Source organism: Macrobrachium nipponense, chromosome 32 (genome assembly GCF_015104395.2).
Source record: "Macrobrachium nipponense isolate FS-2020 chromosome 32, ASM1510439v2, whole genome shotgun sequence".
NCBI classification, from domain to species: Eukaryota; Metazoa; Arthropoda; class Malacostraca; order Decapoda; family Palaemonidae; genus Macrobrachium; species Macrobrachium nipponense.
In genome coordinates this window covers 57,746,781-57,759,280 of record NC_061094.1, presented here as the reverse complement: position 1 = coordinate 57,759,280, position 12,500 = coordinate 57,746,781, and the positions used below count along the sequence as shown (strand labels likewise).

At 35.0% G+C, this 12,500-nt stretch overlaps 1 protein-coding gene across 1 annotated transcript in view; it reads left to right on the top strand.

Moving 5' to 3' along the window:
• LOC135207434 (cilia- and flagella-associated protein 251-like) overlaps nt 1–12,500 on the top strand; it is a 77,871-nt gene that overhangs the window by 20,239 nt on the left and 45,132 nt on the right. Inside the window, exon 2 of the mRNA XM_064239159.1 lies at nt 10,546–10,648. Coding sequence (XP_064095229.1) covers nt 10,546–10,648 — 103 coding nt within the window. The remainder of the gene's footprint in view (nt 1–10,545; nt 10,649–12,500) is intronic.

Sequence of the window (12,500 nt, the reverse complement as noted above, 5' to 3'; positions counted from 1 at the left end):
CTCTCTCTTTATGACTGTCTCTTTATGTCTGTCTCTAACTCTTTGGATGTCTGTCTTTCTTTCTCCCCGTCTCTCTCTCTCTCTCTCTCTCTCTCTTTATGACTGTCTCTTTATGTCTGTCTCTAACTTCTTTCTCTCTTTCTCTCCGTCTGTCTGCCGCTATCTCTCTCTCGTAGTAGCCATCTTGCTTGATGAGACGTTCCCGCGTGAAATCAGATTAATCAACAGATATCACAAGTTTAACATACGACTAGAATTTGAGAAATATCTTGAAGTGTTCGTGAACTATCGGTGATAAGATTAGTGTGAAAATAGTAGGATAAAGCGTCTTCTAAGTTAGTTTATCAAGTGTAATACTGTAAATCAGAACAAGATGGCAGTAAGTTCCAACTGCGGGAAGAGATGGCGTAATTTAGCGTGTTTAGCAGATTCGCAATACGATGAGGTAGCAGGAAGGGAACTGGCATTTCTCATCTATGAAATCAGCAACAGTCCTAACCAAAAAGATACAAAAGCATTCATAGATATTATTAGGAATATAATCCTTCAAACTGGAAAAAATCTAATGAAAACATCTTGAAAATAATTGAAGAAGTTCCAAATAAAATCCAAGTGGTCAAGAGACTCATAAAAGAAAATATACATAAACCAACATATTCCGACAAAGAAAAAAAATGAATAAGGTGAATCTTGTGAATATCCTAATTGACGCATTAGGAAAAAGAATGCCAAAAGCATGCAAACTGTGTAAGGTTTTGGTATAGCATAGTCAATCCACAAAACCTAATCAGAAAATGTGCTGCATGCAACATTCCGACCCATCCACAGTGTGCTGAGGTAATACAAGATATGAGAAAAGATACAAGAATTTTTTGTTCAACATGTCTATCATGATAGACAATGTTATTAAATCAAGATTGAATGTACAATAGTTGAGGATGAAGAAGAAGAGGAAGAGGAAGAAGAAGAGAGAAGAAGAAGAGGAAAAAACGGAAGAGAAGTAAACAAAAATGAAATGACAGAAAAAATAAGGAAAACAAGAACAAGATAAAAGTATGATGCAGATACTCATTGATACTTACATAATGGAGGCAATAAAGCCAGCATACCTACGAAGAAATAAATTACGATATGGTCAACAGAAAAAGCAAATCCCGAAGTAGGCCTCTACCCAGATCTACACAATGACGGGAAAGAGGAAAAAATAGACAAGAAAGACAAAATCTGCAACCTTTGAAAAGAGGGAATTGCGATTGGAGAAAGATATTACTACAAACATCCTAAGGTATGTCACAACTATGAAATATATGGTAAATGTGCATACCTAGATGGATATGGGGATGAATTGCAGAGATCTGCATCCAAAATATGCAAAAACCTAAAAGAAGGAAAAGGATGTAACAAGTTCGACAAAAAATGCAAATATATGCACCCTGTAGCCATGAATCATAATCAAATAAATAACCAACCAAGTAATAAAATCCAAAATAAGAAAGAAACAAATAAAGAGAGAAATCAAGAATATCAGGTAAAAGAGAACAAGCAAACCACCAATGAATATGCAGATGTCAGCAAAAAATTTCAATGCATCAGCTCCAAATTCTACTCAAGGGATAATAACTGTATTTATTATGCAAGAGTTATTGTTAGCAGAAACGGAGGGAAATTGCAGATTCAGACACAAAATGAATAATTATGATGAAGGAAGATCAATATTATGGAAAAGTTGGATTTTTTAATGTCAGAATTCTGGAAATGAAAAAAAAAAAAAGAACAACATACCAGAACAGGAAAGACGACATGAAAATCCTTATTACTACCAATATTAAATGAAGGAGAAAACACGCAAACCATCATAGTGATGAATGCGCAGGGTTTAGTTACGAGTAACTCAAAAAGAAAAATAGAGTACTTAGAAGAAACTAACCCAATTGAAAAGAAAATAGATATAATGAAATATAAGTGAAACCTGGTATTCCCAAGAGACTGGGAATGATGATCAAATAAAAGGGTTCCAAACTTATAGATCAGATAGAAAAAATAGGAATCAAGGGGGAACCGCAATATATGGGAAAGACAAAAAACAAGGAAAAATATATGAGAAATATAGTAACTCAGAATGTGAAACTAATAGCGGTAGAATTTGAATCTGAAAAATTAATGAACATAGTAATATAGACCTCCTAAATACTAAAGAGTTTGACTAATAATTGAAAAATTGGATGATATATGTAGAAAATCACAAGGACTGGACTATTCTCCTATCTGGTGACTTCAACTTTCCTTTCGTAGAATGGAAAGAACAAATAGGAGATTGTGGATGTACTTATACATATAAAAAAGAGAGTAATAGTAGTGCAGAAGATAAGAGGTAATTCGAAAGCTATTAGATATGCTACTAGAATACACATCAACAAATAAATCACCTGCCAACAAGAAAGAAAATACTTTAGACCTAGTATTTGTGAACGAGGTGAATTAGTTAAAATGTTAAAAATAATAGTTTTATAATGCGAGTATTTCAGACCTTAATGTCATAGAATTAACATTTCATTCCAAAAGCAAGTGAAAACAGAGATAAGCAAGAAATGAAAAAGTGGGAAGGATATGGAAAATACTTCTACAGTAAAAATATAAAATGGTCAGAAATAAATGAAGAAGAATTTAAACAAAGATTGGGATAACATTTTCGTAAGCGATGACATAAGGTAAATACGGAGATATTATATAAAATATTAGAGAAAATAGTGGATAAATATATACCGAAGAAGAAAAGTAAACATCATTCATGCATACCAAGAGACAGAAGGATCTTGTTCCAGAAAATCAGAAAGTGGAAAAAAGGTCTTGCAAAAGAAAAAAATGCATGGAAAGTTATAGAACTAAAAAGTAAGATAGAAAATGCAGAACAAAAGATTATACAATCAAAAGAAAATGAAAAAACGGGAATTGGAAGAAAAAACCCTATTAATATCAAGCAAAACCCCAAACTAATTATACTCATATGCGAAGAAAGATGAATAAAAGAAGAATAGAAATAGGCCCTCTGAGAATTGAAGGGAGATAACGAATGAAAAAAAAGGAAATTTGCAACATACTGGCAGAACGATTATAAGAGAGAATTCACCCCTAGAATAGATAATGAAGATAATGATATAGAAGTAAGGGACGAAAATAGTGAATATCTAGCTGACATAGAAATTAATGAAGCTGATATTGTGCAGCAATTAATGAAATTAAAAATGGAGCTGCTGCAGGGCCTGATGGAATCCCTGCTATTTTGTTAAAGAAAGTAGTTCATTCTATCGCAAAGCCACTGTAATATTATTAAGACAAAGTGTAGATACAGGCAAGATTTATGATGAGACAAATTTAGAATATTCACCCCTACTTTCAAAAGTGGTCAAGACTTTTGAGGCAGTAAAATTATAGGCCTGTGAGTCTAACATCACATATTATGAAAGTGTATGAAAGGGTAATGAAGAAAAATATTATGAAAACATTCAATAAAAAATAATTTTGTTTAATATAGGACAACACGGTTTCGTACCGGAAAAAGTACACAAACCCAACTGTTAGTCCACCGTGAGAACATATTCAAAAATATGAAAAGCGGAAATGAAACAGATGTGGTTTATCTAGACTTGCAAAAGCTTTTGACAAAGTAGACCATAATATTAGCAAAGAAAATTAGAAAACACAATATCGTAGATAAAATAGGAAGATGGTTAAAGAATTTTTACACAACAGAAAACAGATAGTTATTGCAAACGATGAGAAATCGGATGAAACCAAGGTAATATCCGGTGTGCACAAGGTACGGTGTTAGCTGCAATACTGTTTGTTATATGATTGAAGACATAGACAGTAATGTTAATATTCGGTAGTGAGTAGTATCGCTGATGACACAAGAATAAGTAGAGAAATTACTTGTGATGAAGATAGGAACGCTCTACAAAGAGACCTTAACAAAGTATATGATTGGGCAGAGGAAAATAGGATGGTATTTAACTCTGATAAATTTGAATCAATAAATTATGGAGACAGAGAAGGAAAGCTATATGCATATAGGGGACCTAATAAATGAGACAATCACAAATAATAAGGAAGCAGTTAAAGACCTTGGTGTGATGATGAATAGGAACATGTTATGCAATGATCAATAGCAATTCTTTTGGCAAAATGTAAAGCAAAAAAATGGGAATGTTGTTACGGCACTTCAAAACAAGAAAAGCTGAACACATGATTATGCTTTATAAAACATATGTTCGTAGTCCACTTGAATATTGCAATATGATATGGTACCCACACTATCAAAAGGATGCACAAATAGAGATGTACAAAGGTCCTTTACAGCTAGAATAGAAGAAGTTAAGGACCTTGACTACTGGGAAAGACTACAATCATTAAAATTATATAGTCTAGAAAGGAGAAGAGAACGCTACATGATAATTCAGGCATGGAAACAGATAGAAGGAATAACAGAAAATATCATGGAACTAAAAATATCAGAAAGAGCAAGCAGAGGTAGATTAATAGTGCCCAAAACATACCAGGAAAATAATGGAAGCACACAGGACATTAATCCACTACGCACCAGCATCGATAATGCAGCGTCTATTCAATGCGTTGCCAGCTCATATGAGGAATATATCAGGAGTGAGCGTAGATGTGTTTAAGAATAAGCTCGACAAATATCTAAACTGCATCCCAGACCATCCAAGATTGGAAGATGCAAAATATACCGGAAGATGTACTAGCAACTCTCTGGTAGACATTAGAGGTGCCTCACACTGAGGGACCCTGGGCAACCGAACGGAACTGTAAGGTCTGTAAGGTAAGGTCTCTCTCTCTCTCTCTCTCTCTCTCTCTCTCTCTACATTCACCAGGTAGCGAAACCATTAACACGCAGGTTACATTTGTGAGAAAGCGTTCCTTTCCAATTGATGGCCTCGACGAGGTAATCCTACGTTAGCTTGGGTGGAAAGAATTCGTGAAAACTCTCTCTCTCTCTCTCTCTCTCTCTCTCTCTCTCTCTCTCTCTCTCTCTCTCTCTCTCTGAGTATTTCTCAAGGTGAATCAGTCATCGTTTTAGTTCGACTATTTCTTATTACACAGAACTAGTCGCTTCCCTCTTCTTGAAATACGTACTAATAATCATTTTTAGCTCTAATTTTGCTGAAACATATAAAAGTAATTTATTGCCATCATTTTGGATAGTCTTGTTTAATGATATATAGCACCACGCTAATTTGGATAGTCTTTTTTTTATAATCTATGAAATTACTCTTCATGCATATCAGGTGCAAAAGGCTTTATCTGTTATTGTGAGAACTACAGGAACAGAAGCCAGGCTTTATTCATTCTAGATAGAGCTACAGAAACACTGCCCAGGCTTTATTCATTCTTGTTGCAGCTACAAGAGCAGAGTTCAGGCTTTATTCATTCGCGATAGAGCTACAGGAATAGAGACCAGGCTTTATTCATTCCTGTAGCAGGTACAGGAACAGAAGTCAGTCTTTATTCAAGTGTTGATAAAGCTGCCGAAATTCTTGACTAAGCTACAGAAAAAAGAATCCCGGGTCTACACATTCTTGATAAAGCTACAGGCCTTCTACAGTCTCGATAAAGCTACGTACAGAAATTCTTGACACGGCTACAGAAATAGAATCCAGGGCTTATTCGGCCTTGAAAAAGCTACAGGGACGGAATCCAAGCTTTACTTAGTGTCCCACCTTCCTCTTAGATCCCCTGAGCTCTAAAGTAAACATCTAAGCGCGTCCCACGTACGGAATTTTGAAAGGGCATTATTCAGCCAAATATTAATAAGATGATAATGAAGTTGTGTCTCGATCCTTTCAGTGGCCTGTTCGGGCATTCGGGCATCTGTTCGTTTAGATCTTCCGAGTAGAGATGTTTGTTATTCAGAAACCCTTCCAACTAGAAAGAGGGAATTGTTGTAGAACCGTGGAACCTCAGGTGATGTATTGGCTAAGTCTTTGCAGAAGTTCGAAAGAAGAAGTTGTGCTTAGTTAACACTCCCGGAAACGCCAATGGTGACGATTTCTGTTCAAGCTGTCTCTCTCTCTCTCCTCTCTCTCTCTCTCTCTCTCTCTCTCTCTCTCTCTCTCTCTCTCTCTCTGTCCTTCTCAACACTTCCGCGAATCACCGATAAAAACTAAATATATAAACTGAATGGACACTTGATATATAATAATATTATGAAAGCTAAATGTATATAGTTCTAGATATGAAAACTAAATGTATAATTTCTATGTATGAAAACTAAATTTATAATCTTTAAATATGAAAAATGAATATACATTTCTATTTGAAAGGTAAGTGTATAACTTTTTAAGTATGAAAACTAAAATTTTCTTATGTATGAAAGCTAAATATATAATTTTCAATTATAAATATATATATATATATATATATATATATATATATATATATATATTATATATATATATATATATATATCTTTAGTTTTCAGAAAAAAAAACACATGCTTAGTTTTCATACAAAAAAATGTTATATTCATTATTCATACTTGGAAAAATTACTTATTGTGTATATAGTTTTCATATTTCAAAACTGCAATACTGTATGTTTAGTGTGTAATTCTTAAAAATTACACTATGAAACGGTGAGATTTGAACGAGATGAATAAGTAACTAGTACCGAAATTCGCAAAAATATTAGATGCCACTGACGGCGTAAAATTGTAGTATATTAAAATCACTGACGTGGTAATATATGAAATATAATCATTGGATATCTGTCGTGGGCAAAAGTTTTGATATATTTTGAAAATTGTGGTCAGGAATCTCACAGTTTTAATTTGATTTTGGTGGAAGAACATTCGCTTGCATTATTATTATTGTTGTTGCATCAGCTGCATTAATTTTATAGAGGTTCTTCTCTATTTTTCTAATTATGGTTTTTCTCATTTTTATTTAAGCTGGTGAGCTATGCACCGAAGGTATGTCATGCTAAAATAAATAACTAGAAGCGTCAATTTTATAATAACGCCGGGGGCGTTAGTTAAACCTTCAGTGTAAGTTCCGTAGACTATCTCCTTTTATCAAGGAACCCTTAAAATTAAAATTGACCATACACTTAAGCACCTCTACGGGGTATACCCTGAACATTTAACTAACGATAAAATCGACTCTTCTTGTTACTGATTTTGGCATGCCAACCTTCGGTGTGTTGCTCCTCAGTTTAAGCAACAAAGAGAAAAACATAATTAGAAAAACAGAGAAGAACCTCTACAAAATAAATGCAACTGATGCAGGAATAATCTTCAATTACAACATGTCTTAAGGAGGATTTACTTCCAGCATATTATTATTATTACTATTGTTATTATTATGCTGCTATCCTTCTCAAAATTAAAACTGTGAACCTTAGCACGTAGGGTAGTCTCTAACGTTTACCATTATTATTATTATTATTATTATTATTATTATTATTATTATTATTATTATTATTATTATTATTATTATTCGTTCTAAGGGTCCATAATAATAAAAAAAAGTTGCAACTTTTGCAACTTTTTTTGTGGACCCCTTAGAACATTATACGTACTCTTGCGATAGAGAGTTTTTCTCAACGAATTATTATTATTATTATTATTATTATTATTATTATTATTATTATTATTATTATTATTATTATTATTATTATTATTATTATTATTATTTTATTATTATTATTATTATTATATAGCTCCTCAAATTCAAATCATTGAGCCAAAACACGTAGGGCAGTCTCTAACTTTTATTACTATACCCTCCGTCATGCTTAAACACTTCTTTTTTTTCCTTCCTACCAATTTAGATAAGTGTTCCCTTAGCGAATGGATTCTCCCATTTCGAGCGAACGGCCTGCCTTGCTTCGGCGAGCGATTTAGTCGCAAATTGAAATACCTGAATGGAAGCTGTTCATCTCTTCTTTATCTCAGGATGGTTCACCAGCTAAAAGTTGCGTCCGCGGGCACACGCGCATGTATATATATATATATATATATATATATATATATATATATATATATATATTATATATATATATATATATATATATGTGTGTGTGTGTGTGTGTGTGTGTGTGTGTGTGTGTGTGTGTGTGTCTGTGAGTGTGTGTGTGCGTGTGTATGTATGTATATGCACCAGCACAAGCTAAAGAAAAATATTATTGAATTTTAGCACGAACTTTCTTATCAATCAAATTCCCCCTTCATCCCTTTCATAATCTGTGAAGTAAGAGAGAGAGAGAGAGAGAGAGAGAGAGAGAGAGAGAGAGAGAGAGATGACACATCGCTGAATAGGCCGTGCTAATACTGAAATGGAAGCCACAACGCACACAGCCTATAAATAGGAACCATTCACTGACCCCTGGTAACCTGTAAGGTTCTCGAGAGCTGACAGGTGTATTACAGGTAAGAGGGTCGAAGTTCCATTCGTAGTCTCTATAACATAAGACCTTGTTTTTCCTTCTTGGTAGTCTAGGAAAAGATTCCTTATTTCTCATCCCGGTACAGACATGTTTACTTGATTTTGGGATGAAAGGTTTTTAAAAACTTAAAAAAACACCTAGTAAATGATTCCCTATGTCTCATCTCAATAGAGAAATGTTTAGTTGATTTGGGGATGAAATGTTTTCTAACAACTTGAAAAAACACTTGGTAAAAGGTTCCTCATTTTTCATTTCATTAGAAGAATGTTTAGTTGATTTGGCGCTGAAATTTTTTCTGACAACTTAAAAACGTTCTTAACAAAATCTATATTCCTTATGTCTACTCCCAGTACAGAAATGTTTCCTTGATTTGGGGTTGAAATGTTTACTACCAACGTTTAAAACGAAATAAGCAGGACCTTTCTTGTATAGCACCTTCCAGATGCATCTGATGCATAAGGGTACAATTCCAGTCACATAAAGGTATACATCCTAACAATTATAGCCTTGTAATTCTCTGTTACCTTGATATGAACCGTATGAACTTGCGGTGGTGTCCTGACACACTATAAGGTATATAACAATCTTTCTTTCTTTAATTTGTATCTTCAATATTTAACCCATTTAGTGTTTGTGTTCCCAAAAGGATGGGCAGACATATGTATGAAAACAGACAATGTACACATCCACACTCAATTTTTGCTTGTTCCTAGACAAGTTAGGAGGTGATGCCAATAAAATGCTTTAATTCCACTTCTGCCCGTGTTCCTAACCCGACGAAAATGGCCGGGCCTGGTCACATGAATTTCTCTGAGATTCAGCAAAATTTATGTAAATTATTAGCTTTCACAGCTCATTAATTCCTTTAGTCGTAAGCAGTTATAGGGTTAAGAAGGCCTTTTCATTGATTACTCTGTAGTCTTACAGCGCGAATTGAATTTGAGATGGATGACTGTACTGACAAGAATTCCCAAAAACTGTTCTTTTAAAAGGGCTACAGACAAGAGCATTTTAGTGCAGGATCGAAAATAAGGCAAGTATGATTAAGTAACACAATACTGTACAATATAACACTGAGAAAATTTGATGTAGATTCCTGAACAGGCAATAATTTCGAACAACTTTTCTTGTGAAAGAACGATCAATATAATAAATATTTTAACACATTGCTTCAGGGCAGAAAGTAAAGCAAGCATGACTCAGTAACGTACGTAATACCATGCATCTACTTCCAACTTGTAATTCCACTATATCGTCTGTGTTTTTAATCTTCAGCCCCAAATAAAGCAAGTCTAATTAAATAACGCAATACTATACATCTACTTCCAACTTTGGATTCCACAGTATTATTTCTATTTTCAATCTCCAACCGCGCTACTGCCTTTATCTCTCATTCACTTTTCCATATTCACGCCTGCACGCTGAGGTTCCTGAGATCTGAAGCCTCGCTGTACGCGACATTGAATAATAATTCCATCCAGCCCACATTGCTCTAGAAGGAAATAGGACTATCCTTTTCTCTCGCTAAAGGTATGGACCAAAAATTATCTAACGACCAACGCTGTCCTGATAGTCACCAAGATGTATCCAACATTCTTGGTAATTTTTTTTAAACTTCAAATCTGACCTTTTATAAGAATTTTCATAACGTTCTATTACTTTTATTATTGATGTTGATTGATTCAAAGGGTCATACGTTTTAGCTATTATTAAAAAAGTAGAAGGAATAAATATTATCCACTTTGGATTATTCAAAAGGATATGGAATTTTCTACTGGACGAAAAAACATTGATATAACCTTAAATTACATCGTAATATCATTCACAGTTATGAAATTAGTTTGAATATGGAATGAGGTGCATAAGCCTAATATCTCCACGATTTCTTATGTATAACACAAGCTGAACATAAAATTAATGTTCTTTTAGGCCTAACATTTCAATCAAAAGGCCCAAGACCTCAATTTAATCAACATTTTATTCAACTTAAGCCTATCTGACCCAAAAGTAACTAGAAGAAGCCCAGTCAAAGTATATCATATTTACTTCTAAATGAACATTTAACTTAAACTTATCTTATTCAAGAGTACCAAGGGGGCCTTTGTCCTCCCCTGGTTGACAGTAGGAGAGACATGACACAGCCACCCAACCCCAGCAAACTGGTTTGTTCACCCCAGGAGTGTGGTAGGTAGGGGAAAAATCCACCCTCCTCCTGCAAACATGTTTCTCCTCCCGGGTGGTGGCGGGGCAGGTAGGGGAACGGGATGGTAGGGGAGACATCCACCCACCTCCTGAAAAACTGTTTGTCCTCCCCGGGTGCGGGTGGGGCAGGTAGGGGAACGGGGACGTAGGGGAAACATCCATCCTGCTCCTGCAAACCTGTTTGTCCGCTCCGAGTGGGGGTGGGACAGGTAGGGCAACAGGATGGTAGGGGAAACATCCATCCTCCTCCAGCAAGCCTGTTTGTCCTCCCCGGGTGGGGCTGGATAGGTAGGGGAAACATCTACTCCCCTCTACAAACCTGCTTATCTACCCCAAGTGGGGATGGGGCAGGTAGGGGTACGGGAGTGTAAGGGAAACACCCACCGTCCTTCTGTAAACCTGCTTGTCCACCCCAAGTAGGGCCGGGGTAGGTTGGGGATTGTGAGGGTAGGTGAGACGGCAGCAGCGCCGTGTTCCAGCGCATGCCAACAAGTTCGTATAAAATAAAACTCGCCCATTACATTAGGAAAAAGAAGGAGAAAGCTTCTACAACAGCTCCTAAATATTCAAGATGGGTAATGTCACAGAACCCAGGAGATTTCTTCGCCGGAGAATGGAAAATTACGCAATTTCCCCTCGCGGGTGACTTGGATGTCAAGTAGAAAAAGTTTTCTCGGGACTTCAATTGAAATTCCCATGACTCATGTTTTTGTTCCACTGCAGAAGTCTTGAGATTTTTTTTTTAAAGTTTTTGTTGTTGTCAGAAATATTTTTTTACGAGTAGCGTGATGGATGGATAGATAAGTAGATAGATACGTAGGTAGACAGAACATAGAATAGATTACAAAATCTTCGCAACTATTTCCAGAGAAATAAAATCGTTTTCGGTTATATCTTTAAGAAGTCCCTTAATTGCTAAGTAATGAGGAAATTCTCGTTTTTGATAGATAAATACATAGATTATAAAATCTACACAAGTATAGTTTCAACAAAATTAAATTGTTTTCGATTATATACGTTAAGAATTCCCCTTATTACTGAGAAATATGGGAATTCACTATTTCAGACAGACGGACAGGCAGATAGATAGATAGACAGAACACAGATTAGATCATGAAATCTTCTCAAGCGATTTCAGCATAATTAGCCTTCAGCCACAAAGCCTGTGAGCGTCTCTGAAAAGTCTCCAGACTCTTTACCAAAAGAATTGTAACGTAAAAATTCGCTGCAACTTTGAGCTGAGTAAACACACTTCTAAGTGCGTCACAAGTTGGGAACATGACTCTTTCGTGTTTAAGTATCGTAGTATAAAGAAATAAGTGAGTCTTATTGAACAATATGCTTTGTCAGCAAGTTAGTTATTTTCTTATTCTTAAGTGTATCCACAGTACATTAACCTCTGGGCTTTTTAGATAAATATTACAGCAAGAATGCGCTCAAGCAAGGAGTAACTTTATATATGATGGTTTTATTACAAGGTTTTCCTAATGTTATGAATTATAGAATATAATAGCAATGCTATTATACACAATCATCTGGAGAAGGCAGGGCAGATTATTTAATATTTAAAGTATCAATGAAATGTTGAAATTTTTTCTACCTTTTGTTGACATTGTACAAAGAGTAAACTACAGGTGCAGTGATATATTTAGTATTGTAACAACTATGAATATAAATGTACATACACGAAAATATGATGTGAATTCCACTGAAACGGAGACATTTGTAATGGACGTGAGAAAATGACCTATTTCTATCATGTATGAAACCTTCGTATTAGTTCTATTCCAAAGATAACTGCTAATGACTGATGTCCTTTGAAATGACCATTATTGACA